Here is a 21,652-nt window from a genome sequence, read left to right on the forward strand (position 1 = left end):
TATCCTCGACCCTCATTGACGGTTGACGATATACAACAGTTACAGCCGTTGCCGTTTTATCACCTGCTACAACCTCTATTTTTAAAATTTCTCCTGCAGACACCTCCACTAACTGGCTTGTATTAAGCTCCGTTCGTATATATAAACCTACTCCACCTCCTCTGCTCAGCCGAGGGCTCGAGAAAAACTTGTATCCTTGCAAATTGAACAACTCGGCTGAATCATTAGGGTTCAGCCAAGTTTCAGTGACAGCGATAACAGATGGGGCTATTGCAAGTTGCTCAAGACTTACTTTAAAGGCTTCAAAATTAGATTTGAGTGATCGCACGTTAACATTTAGTAATGAAACAGCCTCAAGAACTTGGGTAAATGACGTTGGGGACATAAAACGAAATAAAATAAAAAAGAGATTGAATAAAAGTCCCTACTGAGGCTGTCTTGTCTTAAATACTTAACCACTGTCTTCTACAGTAAACACACTTGAAGTATTGCTAACATTAGAATGAAGCTCAGTTTGAGGAGATTGTTTTGCTAAGTTATCAACATACTGCACAATTTTCTCAGGTTCATTTCTGTGCTTTTTAACATAATCAAGGATTTGCTGATCCGACCCGGGAGTTGGCGGAGACACTCTTTTTGGCGTTGTCGTGTTGACATTTAGCCTCATCGTTGCATCTTGATTTCCTAATTGAAAAATTGATTTTCTCTTCTTTGCTAAAATTTGCGCTTTTCCAGAAGCAAGCAACGTTTCCGCATCAACCGAGTCTGCAACATTATGAGTGAACACCTTCCCGTTCTCACGCTTTATAAAGACTTGCGGTGCGCAGTTGTTCGTTGTTGTTTTCAAATTAAGGCCTTTCATATAGTCGAGTAAATCCGAATCTCTCTTTGTCAGTCTCTCAAAAAGGTATACAGGTTTTTTATTGATCTGATTGAGATAATGTCGTAAAAAATGCTTCCTTGCCCAGATACGGTCTTTGACATCAAAATAGACAAATTTCACAATAACGGCTGGGGGGTTTTTGTTGTCGCGAATTGGGCCTAGAGGGTGACACGCTACCATGGAATCACGAGGCACATAGATGTCAATTGCTTCACGAAAAAATGCGATTACATCTTCTACATAATCAGAGCCATGTCGCAGAGGTAAATTGTTTATAATGATACAATCTTTTGAGGAATAGCGCTCCAGATCATTTACTTTTTTCTTCAGAAAAATTAATTCATTTTTCATGTTTGCAATGGTGCCGCTTTGAGTTTCAACATGGGATAAAAGATCTTGCAGAATTGATTTCAAAGATGGATCAATATCATTCGACAGTTGGTTGATATTTTCTTTGATAATGTTCAACATCATGACAGCTCCCAGTAAGGTGTAAGAATTATCTCAGTGTACAGTCCAAATCTGAAACTATTTAATAAGTTTATCACAACAATTATGCTAAACTGTAATTGATAGAAGATAAGTTTTCGGAAAACATCTCGGCTTAGAATCTGGATTAAAACAAATTGGCAGGGTTTGATCAGTCAATGAAAAATCCGTTCATCCTATTGTTTTTTAAAGTTGATGCAATTTTAATAGCGATCATGAAATTCAACCAATCATAATTTGAAATAAACTTTAAATTAGTTTTAATTGATTGAAGAATTAAAGTTCGAATTAGGGCCACATGTCACCAAATAAGTTCTCTCCTCTCCTCTAGGTCCCAGCGGAAGGTGTTTGTGGAATATATCTTCCCAGATCTACTGGACTGTGTCTTCACAAAAGTCTCCAGAATGGCACCTCAACAGCTCCAGGTAAGACAAGAGAATTTAACAGCAGATGGTGACAAAATGAAACTGGGCTCTTTAATCGTCTTTCCACTACCGACAAGAATGGATTTTGTGCGTGTAACTGATAAACGCGCAAAGTCGCTGGTTGTCGGTGGTGTGAGGACCTCGAAAGGGCACAATGTGTTTGCCAGTGGGTAATTACCATGCAATCCAAAATTCAAAGCAATGGAATTATGTAACAACGAGCTTTTATTCGGAAAAAGAGCCGAAAACTGAAACAGAATCAATTTCTTCCTGATAAAAACGTATTTAAGTAGGACTAGATTGTTCATGTAGCCTTGTAATGTACCTAGCACAGTTCAAGGCTCCTTTCGGATAATCAAGAGGTGATTTGTGTTTGAGAACTACTGTGTGGAAAGTGTGCATCACGAGTTCGTCAGGTGTTTCCCCCGTCTGGTGGACATGAGTCTCAAGTTCCTGGACTTGTCCATAGAGGATAGCTGGCGAGGAGGGGGAGCAGGTGAGGCAAGTGGGGGGACTAGGGATAGTGACACGAGTGTAGCAGCTGGAGCCACAGACTTCTCATCTGCAGGCGTCTCCTACGACGAAGAACTGCGTAAGAGTCCTGTTTACTTCAAAGTGTTCGCTTCAATGAACGAATGTTTTGAGGGGCTATAAAACGCTCTTCATTTTTTCATTTACAACTGATCAGTTTCACAGCCTATTATGAGTAATGAACGTAAGGAAGACTCTTATATAGGTCTTGCTGATTTTTTGTTGTTGTTTTTTTTTCAGGAAAAAGTCCTAAATATTGATGCACATAGGTATAATGCAATTTTTGAGTTCAACTGAATTTCCTCTGCTGAACGTGAAGTAAATAGCACTCTCCAAATACGAATGTGGAAATGGCGAGAAAAAAAGTGAACGATTTCTAGTTTCGAAAGTGGAATTGATTTTAAATATTTCCCAGCGGAATAAAAACATTTCCTATTGATCCAGTTTTCTCAAGTTGGGTTCATGTTATCATAAATTGTTCTAGAAATTCAAAGAGCTTACAGGGCATCTATTTTTTTCTTTGAAATTCGAAAGTTAGATTTTTTCAAGAAAGTCAGCGTTTATTATGTTTATTTGCGTTCATTACTCTTTTCCAATCTTCGATTGGCTATGTTTTTGAACTTTGCACTATGAAATTGACATATAAATGGACATGAAATAAATCTCCCATGTACTTCTCGATACGAGAATAAACTGGCTTTAAGTTTCAATGGCTTTATGAATTGGTTTTATGTTTGCCGATTCATAATCATTGACACATAGATGAGTATATGTTTGTTTGTGTCCAGGAGTATTGCGTAATGCCGTCTCCGAGTTCTACCTGCCCATTTTCGTCAAGGCGTCTGGCATGACCAAACAAGTGTTCCTGGAGAGCGACATGGTTAAACTGTGTGCATTCCATGGCAACCAGCCGGATCAAGACCCTCTGGCCCAGTACCTACCCACATGTGCATCTGTGGCCGCTTATTGGCCCCTCAATGAGTCATACTTCAAGAACATAGTCAAAATGTGCGCCTATTACGGCGACAAGGCTACCAAACATAACGCACTAACGTTCATAGGTGAAGTGATACAAACACGTTCGTAGAATAGGCCGTTGGTTTTTGATGTTTGTTATCTGTTTTTTTTTACAGGGATTTAACTCTTGATTTTTTTTTTGCATACGTTCGAATTATTAATGGTAACAGAAAGAAGTCTATTTTCACTTATATATGTTTTGATCATTTTTTTTGAGGAAATTGTCAAAACATACTCTTACAACTACAGAAGTGTATTCATATGTAATAATGCATTTATTAATGCTCTAAGCAGGGGCGGATCTAGGATTTTCTCGAGGGCGGGAGCGGATTTTCAAAAAGTTTTCGACAATTTTGTCGTCCTTTTATTTTAGGTCGACCAACTTGATTTTTCGAGCTCTCCCAAAACACTATAAAGACCATGTTTTGGTCAACTTTTCTGCGCCGCAGGCTAAATTTTAAAAAATAGGCGCTCCCCCCTCAAAATTAGTATATATTGGCGCCTTTAGAAAATTTTTAGGGTCAGTCAGCCAAAAACAATATCTCAAAATAGTACAAAGGGGGACATTTTGGGTTGGCATAGGGTCAAAACCCTGAGGGGAAAGAAACAAACCCCCCCCCCCCCCCCCCCCTACTCCCTAAATCCGCCACCTTTTGAGTCCAGTTCAAATTTATCTGCGCAAAGTTAGGTTAATTGCGCTCTTCAATTGCGAAAGCTGAAATGAAGCGGCAAAACGTGAACGCCCTCTAGTTTCGAAAGTGATTTCAATTTTTAGATTTCCCAGCGGAACAAAAAAATACACCCATTTATTCCGTTTTTACACTTGCGAAGCGAGTGTATTAGTACGAACCTTTTTTTCCAACCTAAGTCGAAAATATTGGTGCGGCACCGCAATAATGGCAGGGAACCTTAACAGCTTTTTGATAGCATGTGCTTTGACATTCGAATAGTAATAAGTTAACACAGTTTTTAATTCACCAAATTAACTGAAAAAAGTCATTTGTTTCAAACAACAACAATAATCAAAACTCAGAAGTTTTCGAACTCAATATATCTAGCAGTTTTTTGAAATGCTTAGTTTATACATAACGTGGCCTTATCCTTTGCGAGTGTGGATGCCTGCAGTTTGTTATATCCCAAATTATTACATGCAAAATTGAGTCTCTTATTTTTATGGGCCATTTTTGCTGAATCGCATTGGCAAGTTATTAGCATATGTAGCTGCTTTATTCGTGACTAGTGTTTGTCGGATTTTAAGCTTGAGTGGATAGTGCGTGAGACGCAAAATCTCTTGATTGCAGTAGGTCGCAGATACGAATCCTCTACGTAGCCGAGTTTTTGCTAACTTGAGGCATATTTCTACTTTTTCTTAGTTTACTTGATAGAGCTGCTTTTTGGTCGTGTTCTCGCAAGTGTCTGCCTGTGTATTTTACTATGTTCATTTATCAAAAAAAGTGTCGATCATAAACTATTCTTGAAATGCGAAGTGCTATAACCGGATAATTTTTGTCAAAATTTTGAAAATGTTGAAAAACTTTCCATCAATTTTTTATGGTTTTCTTCTTTTACACTTTTCCAACCTTCTGTTGGCTATATTTTCGTTTAATTAATTAAATTTGATAGGGTTAGATTGAAATTAATATATATTCGCCGAACTATAATGATCTTTGTGCGGCTTTTCCAAGGAATATGAAAAACATATGATTGCTATCTTGTAAAGTGTAGTATCACTTCACCCCACCCCTCTATATAGAACAGGGCATTCACAACACGGAGGAGTTTGTGATTGTGGAGACTTTGAGTGCTGTGCGTGATCTGTACCGGATGAGTCTGATCGACGGGAATGAGAACAAACTGAAGCTGTTTGAAAAGATTGTCCCACTGCTGCTCCATCCCAATCCCTGGATCAGACTCAACACTGCTAGAGTGAGATAATTTTTATCGATTTGTCATTACGCAAGATGAATGAAGTGTTATTTTAACGTTCATTAAGCGTGTCAAGAAAAATCTCATATTTATGCGCGTGTAAAAAATCGGAATCGTATGATTAGTTATTGATAAACGGCCCGATTTTTTTTGCTTATTTAGAGTCGTTGCACGTAGTTCAAACTCTTATATAGGTCGTGATGATATTTTTTCTATTTTTTTTTCATGAAAATTTTAAAATTTGTTCAGGCCTAAAGTTACTTTTTCGCAGTTTGACTTGATTCTTTTTGTCTCTTTTCCATTCCCCTACCTTTGAAAATCATTTTTTTTGTTTGTTGTTCGTGTCATTACGACTAAATAAAATCTGTTCACAGTTGTCAGTTTGTTCACCGTTCCAAACTTCATTGTATTATGACAACGTAAAATAAGCTTTTCAGAAATGAATTTGAAGAGGAGGGGGTAACTGAAAAAAAAGCCTTCTTCTTAAGTTCAGCTAGTTTCCTTTGTTAAAAGGAAGGCAAACTCTACTATCGAACAGCCAACGAGTAAAGGTCACGAAAAACGTGATCGACTTCTAGTTTCTGAAGTTTAATTTAATTTTCAGATTTCCCAGCGAAATAGAAAATTTACCGTTTGATCCAGTTTTCTCAAATTGGGTTAATTTTATCAAAAAGGTGTCAACCATAAAAGTGTCAACCAAAAAAAACAAGTCAGTATTTTTCTGTGTTACTTGCGTTCATTGACTCTTTTTGCAACTGTCTGTTGGGTATGTTTTAGCTATTTGTGCCGAAGTATTCATTAACAAAGTGGTTTTATTACTTATTTAGATGGTAAATTTTCAGGAAGCAAGTGAAATTTGTTCACGCAGAAATCTGATTTTTTCGTGGTTTGACTTCGGATGTGATGTTTACTCAAGCATAGCTTGTGTTATAGTATGAAATTTCTTTTTTTTTCCAACCTAAGTCGCAAATATTGTTGCGATGCAATTGTTGCGACAAAGTTTGTTTATATTTTGAAAGTGTTCATTTTGATCCAGCAATTGAGTACAGCCAATGCTAAGGATTTTAACACAGACTATTATATTACAAATAGCACTTAATCTTCAAGGCATCATGGATCTGTAGCGTAGAGGTAGGAAAGGCGAAGAGCAGAAAAATATCAGGGTTTTAACCTGGGTAGGATCGGATATTTTTAATGAACTTTTTCGTATACTAGTTTAAATGCGTCCACTCTATAAATTGAGGCATGTTAGTTGGTAAATTTCTTTTTAAATTTGACTGGTACTGCTAATGAGTCTTCATTGGCTTGAGTCATCTAGCACTTAGGTAGACTCTTAATTGGCGTACGTCACTTACGAAGTTTTGTAGACTCAAAGTTTTACTCATTCAGTTTTTCCCAGTATCGTTATTGGTCATATTTTTGCTTGTGTATGCGAAGTGCAACTTCGCCTCTGTGTGTGTTTCAAATTCAATTCATTTTTTTGCTAAATGTGGGGCAGAATACGCTCTCATTAATACGAAAAAAGAAATGGCGCGATGTTTGGTTTCGAAAGTAAATTTTAAATTTCAGAATTCCCAGCAGAAAAAAAAATATCTGCTGATTCAGTTTTCTCTTTTTGGATAAGTTTTGTTTAAAAATTTTCAATCATCATTTTATGTAATATTTACTTTGATTGTACGCGATTCTGTAGTTTTTGATTTTACCTAATGTGATTTTAACGCCTGCGTTATCAAAGCGGAATATAGACTTTTTCAGTTTAACATTTGGTTTAACAAAATTATTTGAATCATTCGTAAAAGTATGTGCGCTAAATTAACGTGCTGAAGCGCTCATTTTTTATAAATTGAAGTTAAACGACTGAATTACTGGTTGCTGTTACAGGGCTCTTAGGTAGTTGGATAAATACTCTAGATATTGCAGTTGTTTCTTGGAAAAGTTCAATGTCGGTTTATTATGTTTCACTTTGGGTTTTTTGGTTTAGTTGCCTGTGTTAGCATGAATTTTATGCAGACTTACATTATTATTACTTAAGTTATTAGTCATTTTGGTTTTTTCCTGGTATTTGTCAAGTTAATAGATCCGCTATTGTAAAATTTGCTGATAGGGTATAGACACCTCAGTTTCTGTCATTTGGAGGGTGATAATGGATTTTTGAATCGGTTTTGTTTCGGAGTGAGACGAGTTTCAAAGCTTAATAGCTATTTTTATGACTTAGTTTTTTTCAGGCTCAATAGACGTCAACCCAAGTATTGGCAGCTTAATTAACCTAGATACATTTAGATGCTTGTTGCTCAATGCTATTTCAACGCTCGTAGTTGTTTTTAAAAAATTTTTCAATTGAAATCCATTCGTCGAGACGCACATATAAACGATTTTGGACGAAGTTAGTTTTTCAGTTTTTTTTTGCTAGCTTGCCATGCTATTTCGGAATTATCGAAGGTGGAGTGAATTTTTTTTGGGTAAAAGTTTTCGATTTGTATTTTTGTTCCGACCTTAGAGCATTGGGAGGAACTTTCTTTTTATGTGTGTTTTAGTTTTTTCCCACGCAAAATAAGGTACCACAAATTATCATCGAATAGGTTGTGTGATATACCAAATTGAAGCTCCTTCAGTCGTGATACGAGCAAGATTAGGAAGATTTTTCAAAAATTGGCCCTGTCGAGAAAAACTGGTTTCAAGTTTTTAATTTTCAGTTGCATTCTGAGAGTAAAGCGATTGAGTAACAATCGTTTTGTGTAAATTTAATTTATTGGGACTTTTAGGCCTAAAACTCTAATTTTTTTTGAAGAAAACTAATATTCGATGTTTAATTTAGTGCTTTCTTGGCAATAAAGGTTCTCTTTAAAAAATAAAAAAATATTGTGCAAAAAAAATTCTTTATCTTTTTTTGTTTTTAATTCATTTTTGATTAGCTTTCGAATCACGCCACGCACCAAAAATGACACTAATTTGTAGAAAAAAAAATCTTCTTTTTTTAATTTTTTTAAAATGAATATAGTCGGATTCTGTGCTAATTGCGCATCAATCGGCTATCCTTTTTTTTATTTAGTCTGACTTTATTTCGTAGTTTAGAGAGAAACATAGTTTTAGGAAGGATATCTCATGAATATTTATAGCTAGGGATAGGGTTTCGGAACTTTATAGCTCAATTTTTTCATTGCTACAAATTTGTTTCCGGCTTAATAGGGATCAACTGAAGTGTTGTCCACTTATTTGCCGTGCGGTAAATGGTTGTGAATGCTTAATTCATGCTGTTTTTGGTTAGAAGACATTTTTTCGTCAAATCGATTATCGGTCAAGACTAACGTTAGATTGTAAGTTAAGCGATGTCCATGTTTTTATATTATCTATTAAAAAAATCCAGAAGACTGAGTTTTACACGAAATACATTTTGAGAAGTGAAAAAAATGTTATTGTTCATCGCTAAACTCTAACGACCATCTTTTTGGTTTATGTTTGAACGTATAAAAACTATAGTTTCTGTAGGCAATTGCAGAAGCGTCGGAGTCGGTGGGAACAACGACAGCCCGAGGCTACATTTACCCGAGAGTAAATGAGTATGCTAGAAACTTCTCAACAAATAACAAAATGATCGCTATTTCGCCACCAGCCTCGCTCTCAGAAACCACTCCTAGATCGCTGCAGAATGCCTACGACAAACTAAATGTGTTCAAAGCCAAGTGGGGCATCGGATCAGTGACCAATACCTCATTTCTGTTGTCGAGCATCGATCCCATTCGCAGATTTTCTTACGACAAGTTGTGCGCCTACTCGCACTCTCTGGAGGAGCTGCTGAACTACTGTGAGAGTCTAGTGCTGGTGAAAAACATCGAAGAGAAGAGCCAGGCATCCGGAGATTTCTCAGCTCTCGAGTTTCCGGAGGCTTTTACAGAGAGAGACAAAGTTCTAGTGCAGGCTCTCTATTTTGAAGACAGAGACAGTGGGAAAGGATATGATGCGAGGCCAGATCTGCACAAGACGAAGCTGTTGAAAGATCACGTGCTCACGAGACAGCTTAATTTATACCAGTACGGAGGCAACCAGGCCAGTCAGGAGGGAGCGCCCTCTTTCCAGAGAAATTTCAATGACTTGTGGCTGCAGGAGAAGACAGGAGTAATTCTGGTGAAAGCAAATGACAACGAAATACAAAAGTACCGACTGGCAGAAGCAGAAAGTAAGCATAATTTGAAAGTTGCTTCTCATACATTTGCATTGTGTTTTGAAATCTCGTCTTTCATCCAACCTGAATAAACTCTGTTTTCTCGGAAGCACTACCACGATCATTAATACAATCCTAAGCAGTTCTATTGATAATTAGAGTAGTCAATCGGTTACGTTCAAATCGCTCAATCCCGCAACTGTTTCGATGCTACTGATACATTTGCATTTAGTTTTGAAATCTGGTCTTTCAGATAATTTAAAAAGTCGCTTCTTTCGGAAACACTCACCAGATAACTGAAACGCAACTAAGCAATTAACAATTTATTGATGATGATTAGAGTATTGAAGCGAAGCGCTGTGCAAATATCACAGAATGTTCCGACAACTCTTATCAGCGTTTTTTTTTTGAAAATTTTTGATTTACGCTACCGAGCGTAGTGTGTTAGTATGAACCTACTTTTTTCCGACCTTACTCCCAAATAAGTGTTCATTTGTTGGTACTTTTGCTATAATCACGATCTGTAGTGGCATTTGTAGTGGCTGGTGCGAATCGGCGGCGTAACGAAATTCAACTAATTTGATGCTTGTTTCTGCTTTTTCTTATTTCACTTTATAGAACTGCTTTTTTATCGTTTTCTCGCCAGTGTTTGCGAAGCGCAGTTTCACCTCTGTGTTTAGTAAAGTGATGGGGCTCTAAATCTGATTTTGAATTAAGTATGTTATCCATTTACATCTTTTAAAGATATGAAATAAAAATTAATTTTCATCGAAAAAATTTAAAATTTTGAACAGCTAACTCGCGGCTTAATTTTCTGATAAACCGAAATAATCGACCAGTTTTTCTCGGCAAAATTAATTTCTAAAGTATATTTGGATCTACTTAACAATCTCCCCCCCTTAAGAAAGGGGGAGATTCTTTAGTAGATACAATAGGGGGGGGGAGATTGTTAAGTAGATCCCCAGGGATCTACTTAACAATCTCCCCCCCCCCCCCCCCCTCAAGAAAGGGGGAGATTCTTTGGTAGATACAATTGAAAAAAGAAAGAAAGAAAGAAAGAAAGAAGGAATGAATTTCTCCAGTATATGAAAACATCAAATTTAAATATACAACATAACAGGTTCTGAGACTTGGAGATGACAGATAACGGGATCCTAGGATCCACCACGGATCTGCCAATATGTTTTTTTTTTTTAAATTTCTTTTTCATGTTTCGGTAGATTCGATTAGTTACTTAGTTTGTTGGTGACTGACACAGCTTTTCTTTCAGCATGGTTACTCTAGCTCAGTGGTTGGATTAGTTAACGTTTATCGTGTTTTTTTTTGTTTTTTTTCTAAGTATTTTGAAAACAAATTAGTGAGAAAAAATTTTTAAAAATCTAAAAAGTGCGATATCCCGAAAACTAGCGGGTTCTGGAGGGTCATTTTTTTCCACCTAATTCGTAACCCTACGGGGGTTGTCCATCAGCATTTAACCAACGGTTGTATTATTGTTATTTTTATTATTATTATTATTTTTTATTATTTTTTTAAATTTTATAATTCATAAATATATTTCACCAACTCGATATTTTGAATCAGATAAGTTTGGAAATTGTGGTAATAACGCGATATTTCCTTAAAAGAACTATTTTCAATATCCACTGGGAGCAAGCCCAAGCTATTCAGTTTATTATACAACTTGCATGCTCTATATCGTATCGAGAATCTTTCGATTTTACGTTTGCAAAGAGGTTCCAATAGTAACTTGGCACTAGATCGCCTTGTCAATTTCTCCGAATTTTGAAAAATGAACATTTCGTTTAGAAAATTTTTGCTGTGCAATTGGTTTACAGATTTAAGAACAAATTTCAGAAGCTCGTATACGTGGTATTCAAAAACTGTCAGTAATTTATTCTTTTCAAATATATCTTCACAGTGATCTTGCCGCTTTCTGAAATATATAAATTTTAAATTTTTTTTTGCAAAATGAAAATTGGATTCAAAACACTGAAAACTACAGCATCCATAAACCAGAAATCCGTACTGTAAAATAGGGACAACATTACTTCGGTAGTATTCTAATAGTTGGTACCTGGGTACATAATGTCTCAATTTCGATATTATGCCACATTGTTTCCCAAGTCTCATTTTAACAAAATCAACATGAATGACAAAGAACAATTTACAATCAATATAAATGCCTAAATACTTGCACACAGGTTTAACGGTTATATCAAGGGCATTTAAATTGAAAAAGCAATTGGAAGCACTTGATTTAACGGTCATTTGTACTGTTTTTGATATATTGATTACTAATTTATTTGCTATTAACAATTTATTCAGACATTCAAGGTCTGACTGGATATTTTCTACAGTGCAGCCTATAGCTGTTAAGTTAGTATCGTCCGCAAAAAGAATTATTTCTGCAGACTTACAAGTCACAGGAAGATCATTCATGTATATGATAAATAATAATGGTCATAGGATTGATCCTTGTGGAACACCGCAGTCAACCGTGTTCCAAGCAGAACTAACGCCATTAACTTCATTACGCTGCATGAGATTTCGTAAGTATGATACGAACCAGTTCAAGCAATTACTACGGATACCGTAACATTGTAACTTGTAGATTAGTATGTCATGGTCGATAGTATCAAAAGCTTTCTTCAAATCTAAGAAGAAACTATAAATTGAATCTGACAATGTTGCCAACCTCATTTTTCGGTTAAATCTGCTAAAGCATCAATTGTATTATGCTTATTGCGAAAACCAAATTGTTTTGAAAACAGAAGAGAAAATTTCTCAAAGTAGGAGTATACGCGGTTGTACTTTGCTCGTTCATAAACTTTACTCCATACGATGAGAAGAGATATAGGACGGTAATTATTTTCATCTGTTTTCGAACCTTCCTTATGTAGGGAAAAACTTTTGCTTTACATAGCTCATTGGGAAACACTCCTTTCAAAAAAGAAAGGTTAATGATAAATGCTAGATAGGGCGCCACAACCGCGGATGACGTCTTAAAAATTATATTACTGACGTAATCATCACCTGCTGAGTACTTATTATCAAAGCTGTTAATAATATTTTCAATTTCTGCAGGGCTTACTTGATAGAGAAATATAGAAAAGGGATTGTTAGCAACCACCTGTATGTCAACATTAGGAACTTCATTTTTGAGCCTAGTCCCTACAGTTGTAAAAAAAGTATTAAATTTATTCGCGATGTCAGCATCTGTTGGTTTTTCTTTCATTTCAAGGCATGATTTTAGGGGTGGGATTTTGTTTGATTTGATGTTCTTGCCACGGATATCATTCAAAAGTTTATATGTTTGTCTTGAGTCTCTGATACAATTTTTAAATTTATTCCAGTAAAATTCTTTTTTCGATTGCTTAACTTCTTTTTCAAATTGTGATCTTAACAGCTTAAATTTTGCTAGATAATCAGCTTTATCGGGGTTGATTTTGCATTTTCTGTGGGCTATTTTACGTTTGTTTCTTAAATTAGCTAGCCTATTGGTGAACCAAACTGGCCGCGTTTTTTGTATGTTTTTCTTACGTTTCAGAGGAGCAAAGGCATCAAGAGTTGTTACAAACAATTTTTGAAAAAACTCAAAAGCTACATTGGCATCCTGTATTTCAAACAAACACTGTTCATTATTATCCAAAACTATATGTAAATTTTGCAAAAACTTTGATACCGTAAGAGGTGTTTTAAGAAAAGATGTATCCCGGTAAGGTATTTCGTCGTGACAATTTTCCCTTTTTAATTTCCACTCTAACAATATGGAATAATGATCGGATATCGTTTCATATTTAAGCACATTCAAAACAGGCAGTGGTATATTTTGAAATATAAAGTGATCTAAACACGTTTGCGTATTTTCTGTAACTCGAGTTGGTTCATTACTGCTAATCTCATAGCCATTTGAGCTGATCGCGTTTAGGTAATTCTGAGTAAGCAGATTGTTTTGGATAATATCTATATTAAAATCACCACACAAGATCATTGGCTGATCTATAGATTTATTTTCATCTAAATAATTATCTAACTTCTCTACGAACAGCATTTTGTTAGCCTTGGGTTTGTTGTATACAACACCCACTGAGAACTTAAAATAATTTTTCGATATTGTAGCAATTATACCCTCATCAAAGGGCATTTCTTCTTGATTCAAAATACAACAGGTATTTTTGATTTGTATCATGACTCCCCCGCCAAGAGTTTTCCTACTTTTTGTGCAGCATTGATTATGACCACTGATTAACCAACTTTCATTTTTATCATTGTCTGTTAGCCATGTTTCGGTTAAACATATAATATCGGGCGGAGACTCAAGACTAAGAATAAGTGCTTCCAATTCATCTAAATGCTTTTTAATCGAACGTATATTAATATGTATGATTCTTATGGTTAGGTTAAGCTTGGTGTGTTTTGTTTCCATTGGTCTCCTCGTTCTCGATACGAAAGGGCTCTTCTTCGATTGAGCTAATATTGGACTGCTTAGCTTCTAGTGTGTCTCCTAAAAAACCCATGATGTAGTCCAGCATATCTTCTCGGTTTCCTTTTCGTGCACGTAGTTCTTGTATTATCTCAGTTTCCGTTTCATTTGTCTCACGGTTGTTAATTTTGTCTCTTCCTCTTTTTAGTGTTGGAAGGCTTGTGGATATTGGCGTGGCGAAGAAATTATCCGGTTTTTTCACTAACTTAGGCACCGTGTACCATAAGAATCATTGGGAAGACAATTTCGCGATGGGCTATTCGCTTCTCTTCGGGGTCTCTGGTTGAATCTAGGTACTGCATCTACTGCGAGTCTATCAACGTCCTTTTTGTTTCGAACTTCAATGAACCCAGTGCCATTTCCATTATTACCTCGAACCTCAAGTTTTGCTGCACAATTGTCAGTAACCGTCTTCAATTGTCTTTCCTTGTTTGCATAAATGTGCACCTCTTTATCGGGCTCAGGTAGTCTCTCATTGATAAAAATAAATTTACCGTTTGATTTGTTTGTCACTCCTTTCAACATTGTCTTTGACCTCCAAATAATGTTCTTGATTTCGAAATAGAAGAATTTGACTATCACTATGGCTCTCTCTGCGTTGGGGTTCCCCAGGTAGTGACATGCCTTTATACTTTCACATCCTATATTGATTTTGAATATGCTATTTAAGAAATTCACTGCCTGTGCTGTAATTGATGGCGAAAGATCTGATGGAAAGTTCGAGATAATGAGACAGTCCTTGCTGTTGTACCTCTCCAATTTCAGCACTCTATCTCTCAGGTCTGTACAGCAATTTTCCAGATTCACAATTTGTCTATCGTTTTCTTGTATTTGTTCCCACATCTGGAGAAGGATGGGCGTCAATTCGGGATATTCGGTTTCCAAATTGGTGATTTGTCTTTCAATTGAGTTTGATTCAGTTGACATTTCCAGTATCTATTTAATAAGTTTATCAGAACAATTAGGCTAAAAGATTGTTAAGTAGATCCGTATATTTTGGAAACATAATGACGATTGAAATAGCTTCAACTTGTAAGCTTTCAATCAACTACGAACTTTATTCGAAATCTTATTTAAAAATACCCTTCGCAAATACAAACTGTTTTAGATCAGCCAGTCAGCTTTTTGTGCTCTGTCGAAACCCTAGAATTACCATTTTTTGCAAATTGCATCTAAATTGTTAATTTAGTTTTTTTTATGTTTAGTGCCTTTCTGTTCGACTATCAGGATCGCCTCTGGCAACGCGGACACGTTTTCCATCCCTCTGTCGTATTTGAACAGCGACAGATTCAAAAACAAGCTCAACTTTGACAAACTCAAACTGTTTGCTAAGAACTCCTCAGTGCTGCCTGACAATTCGACTGTGGAGAAATTTGCAATGGAGGTGATGGGTGGGAGCTACTACACTGAGACACCCTGCATGGGCTACTTGAGAGTGTTAGCCAGACACTGGAAGAGGAACAATAGACGCAGGGTGGACTATGTAGCCAGACAGAGGGAGAAGATGGGGGTGAAGATGGTGGCGCCCTGGAGACCCACTGGAAGCTATGTGGCTAGTCTGCATGACCACAGTGCCGCAGTCAACCAACTTGGCATGCGGCTATTGATATTTTAAAACCTGCTCCAATCCCTTGTTTGAATTTTTTTTTTAAATCTACTAAAACTCGCTCCCGTCTTCACACTCTCCCAAACGGGTTTTCTACGTCGGTTGCCATTTGTACATAGGAGTTTACTTATTAACGCCACAGTCAACAAATTACTAAATAAGATCAATTAGATACTTAAACTAAATACCTCAATTTTGGCCAAATTTTTCTTCACGCAGATTTAAGCCCCCAAAACCTGATAGTGATGTTGTATATATAAGGTAATAAAATTTAGGGTTTTTTGAACTTGATTGTACAATATTTCGATTACAGAAGTATTTTTATATTCTATAGCTTTAAAAGTCAATTTTCAAGTGCTACTGAATAAGTAAAAACTCGATCGATTGTTTGTTTTAAGTTTTTTTTTCGTGGTGAAGTCTAAAAATTTGCTCGTCCAAGTTTGATTTTTTTTGCGTTTATGCTTTTGATTTTTGAAGTAAAATTCAATTTCATTTGTTAAAAGGAAAATTACGCTCTTTAATAAGGAAAGTTTAAAGGCTAATAAAACGCAACTGACTTATTTTCAACTGAATGGCATCAAATTCAAAATACTAATGGCCAGTTCTATCTGTCTAATTGTGATTTGATTGGTGTGTTACAGCGGTGTCTCCTTCTAACTTACTGTTTGCCTCCTGTTCAAACGATGGCTCAGTCCGCATCTGGAACCCGATCAAATGGGAGCTTAATCACCAGGACCCTCTGGACTGTTCCGGCTGTGTGAATGTGAAGCGGGGTCCAGTCAAGAGCCTGGCTTTCATGTCCTCTGAGACGATAGTGACTTGTCTGCAGGATGCACTGCAACTTGTGACCGTCAATAGAACATCCACCAACAGACCATGTTAGTACCAATTACCAGGGGCGGATTTGGGGGGGGGGGGACGCCCCCCTCGGGGATTCGACCCCCTGCCGACCCAAAGGGTCCCCCCTTTGGTACTTTTTAAGAAATCCATTTTTGGCCGACCGACCCGAAAATTTTTCTAAAAGCGCCTTGGGTGCCAATATATACTAACTTTCAGGGGGTGCGCGCGCCAAAAAAACGCAATTTTTTTGTCAACATTTTCCAAAAAGTGCCCAAAAACGGCTTTTTGACCTGTTTTTTCAAAAAATTTTAATGAATTTTTAGTGTCAGCGTCTTTTTAGTGCTTTAGGAGAGCTCGGAAAAACGCCCCCCCCCCCTCGAGACACCCTATTTTTTGTTTTACAATGTCATTTTCAATATTTTTAATGTTGTAACTAATTGAGTGTCAAGATTTTTCTTGTATTTTTTTATTCTTTCGAGTAATTTTACGAATTTTAGAAAATGAATTCTTTGGGTAGCTTGAGAGCAAATGTCTTATAATTGGGAACTAGATTTTTTTCCTTAAACAACTTATTACAATTCTTACTAGCTTTTCTTACTTGCTTTTTTATTGACATACTTGCTCGTTACCACTTGGCCTAGAGGTAGCTTAGTGGGCTTTGCACCCTTAGTTCTGGGTATTTTTTTACGGTATGTATGAAAATGAATTTTTTTTTCGGTAAAAACTTGTAGGGTTTTTAATTGTCTGCTCAAATTTTGTTGGCTTAGTTGCCACATCGCGGATTTCTTATGCTGTAAGCAGTTTTCAGTATTGTAGTTTCACGGGAATGCTTGGAATGTTTGCCTAGAAAGAACTCTTATCGAGACACGAATTTTTTTCAACGTTTTCTATTTTTTACCTGTTTTTTTTTGTTTGCTTTGTTTTGTATCGAAAGTGATGTGAAGCTCCCTTCGCCTGTGTAATGAATGGACATTCCAAACTAAAATATAATAGTTCTTGGCTACTCTGGAAAATTTTTGAAAAATAGGAGTAATTGGTTGGGCGACAATTCGAACCAGGTGATAATTTGTAAAAAGGAAAATTAACCGACAATTAACGAGCGAAACTTCGAAACATTGCATTGGCAAGTAGCGAACGCTTACTCAGCTGCGCCTACACTCGGCATGAGATAAATAGTGGGCGCAAATCAGTGTTTGCCGCTTAAATTACTGTTACGAATTGTCGTCGGTTACGAATTGACGCTTATTACAAAATTTCGCCTCAGTAATTAACAGACTTTTTGACAAAGTCATGGCCTTTGTTTTTTCTATTGATAATTACTAAATTTGGCTTATTTTTGTGGCATATAATTTGTATCGCAAGTGGTGCCGTGCTCCGCTTATCCTGTGTAAAATTATCCGTTGAAAATTTTTTCTCAGTTTTGGTTAATTCTATCTCAATAGTCTCACGAGTTTCATGAAATTGAATCAGCGCAAAGGCTGTATTTATTAAAAATTATTTTTGTGTTGTTGAAACAGGTAGCACTTAGATATTCTCATCTGATTGTTGGCTTTGTCAACATTTTTAAGTAGATTAATGATGTTGAACACACGGTGCAATGAAAAATGTGACATTTGATTTGCCGTTCAAATTCAATTTGGAGTAATTTTTCTCGTCCACTGGCAGCAATTGAGCGATATATATGTGATGTGACTTGGTGTGTTGGGTGTATCAGCAGGTGAGTGGGAGGCGGGACTGTTGCGCAGTGTGGGCGTTAGCGAGGAGGGGTCGGTGGTGTCGATGACGACCAATGAGAACAATGTAGTCACTGTGTCCACTAACAACAACACCATATTCGGGTGGGACCTCAGGTACACTACTACGTTACACTCTACACAGTCGCTCTCTGCACTAACAGTTAAAAAAGATAATGCGACAGAGAGCAGCCTTCTATTGTCTTTTGTACTGAACACGGCTCAACGTACATCGCAACAGTCAATGTCTCTCTCCATTTAGAGGAATTTTTAGTAATGAAATACCTGGAAAAAAACAGACGCCGTTTTTTGAGGGGAAGTGGGGGAGGGGGGGAGGGGGGGGGGTGGCTGTGAATGTCCCCTTTTCTCAGAAATTTGACCCCCGCACGACACTAAAGATGACGCGGTAATGCACGCCGAGAACCTTCGCTCAGTGTTTTGGGGTACAAAAATCAATGGTGAAAATTTGGTCCCTCGAGAAAATCCCAGATATGTGCCTGATTAACAGCGTCAGCAACTCACAATGGCTTGAAAATGAGTTTGTCATCTTCTCAATTGGCGCATTGTTGCATAACTCGTCTATCTGAACAGACAAGAAGATACAATTAGTAGCATTATAATTAGAATGGTCAATTTAGTTTCCAGTAGCTCTTAGTTGAGCTTGGTTTTTGTAATTTTTATTTAATTTAACGATAGATTGAAATTTTAAGTTTCGAAAAAATGGTCAAAGTGCTTCCACTGTTGTTTTTCGTGAGATCAATAAAATTCGTTTAATTTTCATTTTGCTGCACAATTGTGATCTTGTGTTCTAAATTGTTAAAATTGACGTTGATATTTCATATATCATAGGACTAAGATGCAAACGATACACTGTTCCCAATTGCTCTCAATTTGCTAGAATCTTAAAACTTAAATGGTGTGTGACTCAATAGAGTTGGTGTTATAGGTCAAAGGGTCTAAACAACGCCTACTACTTCCAGACGAAGCCTCACGACGGACTTATTTCGTCGATGGTGGTGGCTGACAATGGACTGTGTGTTGTGTTGGGCAGTTCACTCGGAAGGTTCTCCATCTGGGATCTCAGGTTCCTCATGCCCGTCAAGACGTTCGCACCTCATGTAAGTATGTCTTCTCTTGTACATTAGGGTCTCTTGTTCATAAAAATTTAAGGCGACATGGCACGCACTTCCGTTATACCAACCGGGATCTGATTTTACGCCCGACTCTCGTGACCAGCTTCTAGCTTCAAAAACATTTAAATGTATATTTTCTCTGATTATCTTTCGTGGATGTGACCGAATATTTGTGCCCGGGATGGCTTTTTCCAGGCAATTTTCGATGTAAATTGAATTGATGCAAGCGATTCCGTCCTAATTAAATTTGGGAGAGCAAGGATCTTGTAACAGGGAATTGATGTTGCTTTATTATCGATTCGTAGCAACATTGAGGCACCTTCTCTCTTGGACTGGAGGTAATGCGGTTGCCTTTACACACTATCGTCTGGGTGTCGAGTCCCGGCCGGACCTTGTTTTTTTCAGTAACTGTAAGGTATCATGGATATGTAGCGTAGAATTAGTGTAGGAGACCCGCAACAAAATTAGGGTTTTCGAAACTGGGCAGGGTCGGATGTTTTTAATGAACTTCTTCGTATACTGGTTAAAATGCGTCCGCTCTTCAAATTGAGGCATGTTAGTTAGTATTTTTTTTGAATGGTACTGCTAACGCGTCATAATTGGCTTGTATCACTTAGCAATTACGTAGACTCATAATTGGCGTGCGTTACGTAAGAAATTTTGTAGACTGAAAGTTTTACTCATTCAGTTTTTCCCAGTAGCCTTATCGGTCATATTTTTGCTTGCGTATGCGAAGTGCAACTTCGCCTCTGTGTAAAGCCCTTGTAGTCGTGATTGACATAAAAAAACAGGTTTGAAATAAAGCGAGCAAGCGTGGAATGACTAGTGATGAGTGGCTAGTGTTTGGTTCCTTGAGATTAGTCGCACAGTTGTGTAGGGTAGTCAACTTGATGCGCGAGGTGTGTAGATCGATTCCTTTAGAGGGAAGTTATTTTTCAAAATTCATTAATATATATTTTTTCTTGCCTTTTGGTTTGTTTATCGCCTTTTTAGAGCTAATTCTTGGCGATTTGTTGCTTGTAGTTGCATAGTGCAGCTTTGCTCTGTGTCGGATTTAATTGACCGCGAAATGCTAACATTGATGGTTGGCAATTATTTACCGGAGACTTCTTAAGCTGATGTCTTATTTTAAAAATATGGACTCAACTTCTAAAATCAGTCCGGAAAGAAAACACGTTTGAATTTCGGTAGTTCAACACCAGTTGCTTACCCTTGCGATCAGCAAGGGTATTGCAGTCGGGTACTAGACTTTTTCCCGTGAATAAATTTGTTCACAGGACTCATCTACTTGGTTCATAATGAGTTCAAATTTTTTAGCGTTCCAAGCACACTTAGCCTGGCAGTAACAAATATGCCTGGGACAGCAAAGGTTCTGAGTTCGAATCTGATCAGGACCTGTGTTTTTCAAGGAGAAAATTCTCTTTGAAATAATATTTTTGGCCTATTAGTTGTCTGCTTAAGTTTTGTCGGCTTAATTGCCTTATCTTAGAATCATTTTTTTGCTGCATGCAATTATTTTTGTGTTTTGATTTACTCCTGGATTTTGTAATTTTACTTTACTTTTTTCGTATTTTTGTTTTTTTTTTGTTTCGCTTGAAAAATTTATTCGGCCTAAGTTTTTACGGCCTATTCTTTGTCGGCTTAGTGAATTATTTTGGGTCGTATCAAGTAAACACATTTTTTTGCTCCCCTCAGTTTTCATGTTGGTTGTACTTGTACCAACTCGGTCTGTTAAAATTGCATTTTTTTCCAGTTTTTCCGGCTGAATAGGTTTCGGCTTGTTTTTTATCGGCTCTTTTTGCGTGTAGGCTTGTAGGCTCTTATTGCGTGTGTGTGTGTGTGTTCTGAGGGGAAGGGACTTCAATTTTTAAAATTAATTCTGAATTTAAAAAAAAAAAGTATCGGCATAAGAGTTTCTGCTCAGGTATTTGTTACCGGCTTTGTTACCGCTTAGTTGGATTTGTTACGATGCTGATTTTTTATTCTATTGTCTGGACATGTTTTATCCGCTTTATTCTATATTTAATATTATGGTCATCTTTATTCATTTTGATCGATCTAGTTGTATCGCAGCTCAGCTTCGCCTGTGTAAAATTTTCTTTTTTTTTGTTCATTGCTTGGTATTATAGGTTTCGTTGTCGGCGAGCAGTCGGTTCAAAGTACCGGCTGTGCACCGTCTGAAGCGACATCCGTTCGACAGAGAGGCGGTGATAGCCTCTATGCGGGGTCACTACGAAGTGGCAGTGTGGAAGCTGGAGTCTGGCTCAAGGAGTAAGATTTTCTGGAGTAGTTCAAGTGACCCTCTCAACTACCAGCAGCCCTCTTCAGCTAGGGGAGGGGCAGGAACGGGGACAAATAGCTACGCAATGGGATTCTATGCTGTGGGCGAGACAGAAGCTGATTTCCAAATCATATCAGGTACCTTCT

General features: G+C 37.1%; 2 protein-coding genes across 3 annotated transcripts in view; one reads left to right on the forward strand and one right to left on the reverse strand.

Moving 5' to 3' along the window:
• Positions 1 to 21,652, forward strand: part of LOC134840432 (phosphoinositide 3-kinase regulatory subunit 4-like) — a 236,219-nt gene that overhangs the window by 198,105 nt on the left and 16,462 nt on the right. For both annotated transcript variants that reach the window (XM_063856220.1, XM_063856221.1), the window contains exons 7-16: positions 1,704 to 1,797; positions 2,176 to 2,389; positions 3,117 to 3,389; positions 5,099 to 5,271; positions 8,758 to 9,445; positions 15,119 to 15,505; positions 16,161 to 16,397; positions 18,074 to 18,209; positions 19,039 to 19,210; positions 21,355 to 21,643. In XM_063856220.1, coding sequence (XP_063712290.1) covers positions 1,704 to 1,797; positions 2,176 to 2,389; positions 3,117 to 3,389; positions 5,099 to 5,271; positions 8,758 to 9,445; positions 15,119 to 15,505; positions 16,161 to 16,397; positions 18,074 to 18,209; positions 19,039 to 19,210; positions 21,355 to 21,643 — 2,663 coding nt within the window. The remainder of the gene's footprint in view (positions 1 to 1,703; positions 1,798 to 2,175; positions 2,390 to 3,116; positions 3,390 to 5,098; positions 5,272 to 8,757; positions 9,446 to 15,118; positions 15,506 to 16,160; positions 16,398 to 18,073; positions 18,210 to 19,038; positions 19,211 to 21,354; positions 21,644 to 21,652) is intronic.
• The window catches only part of LOC134840436 (androgen-dependent TFPI-regulating protein-like), a 183,940-nt gene that overhangs the window by 67,318 nt on the left and 94,970 nt on the right, over positions 1 to 21,652 (reverse strand). The gene's annotated exons all lie outside the window — the stretch shown is intronic.

This window comes from Symsagittifera roscoffensis, chromosome 2 (assembly GCF_963678635.1).
Source record: "Symsagittifera roscoffensis chromosome 2, txSymRosc1.1, whole genome shotgun sequence".
NCBI lineage: Eukaryota > Metazoa > Xenacoelomorpha > Acoela > Convolutidae > Symsagittifera > Symsagittifera roscoffensis.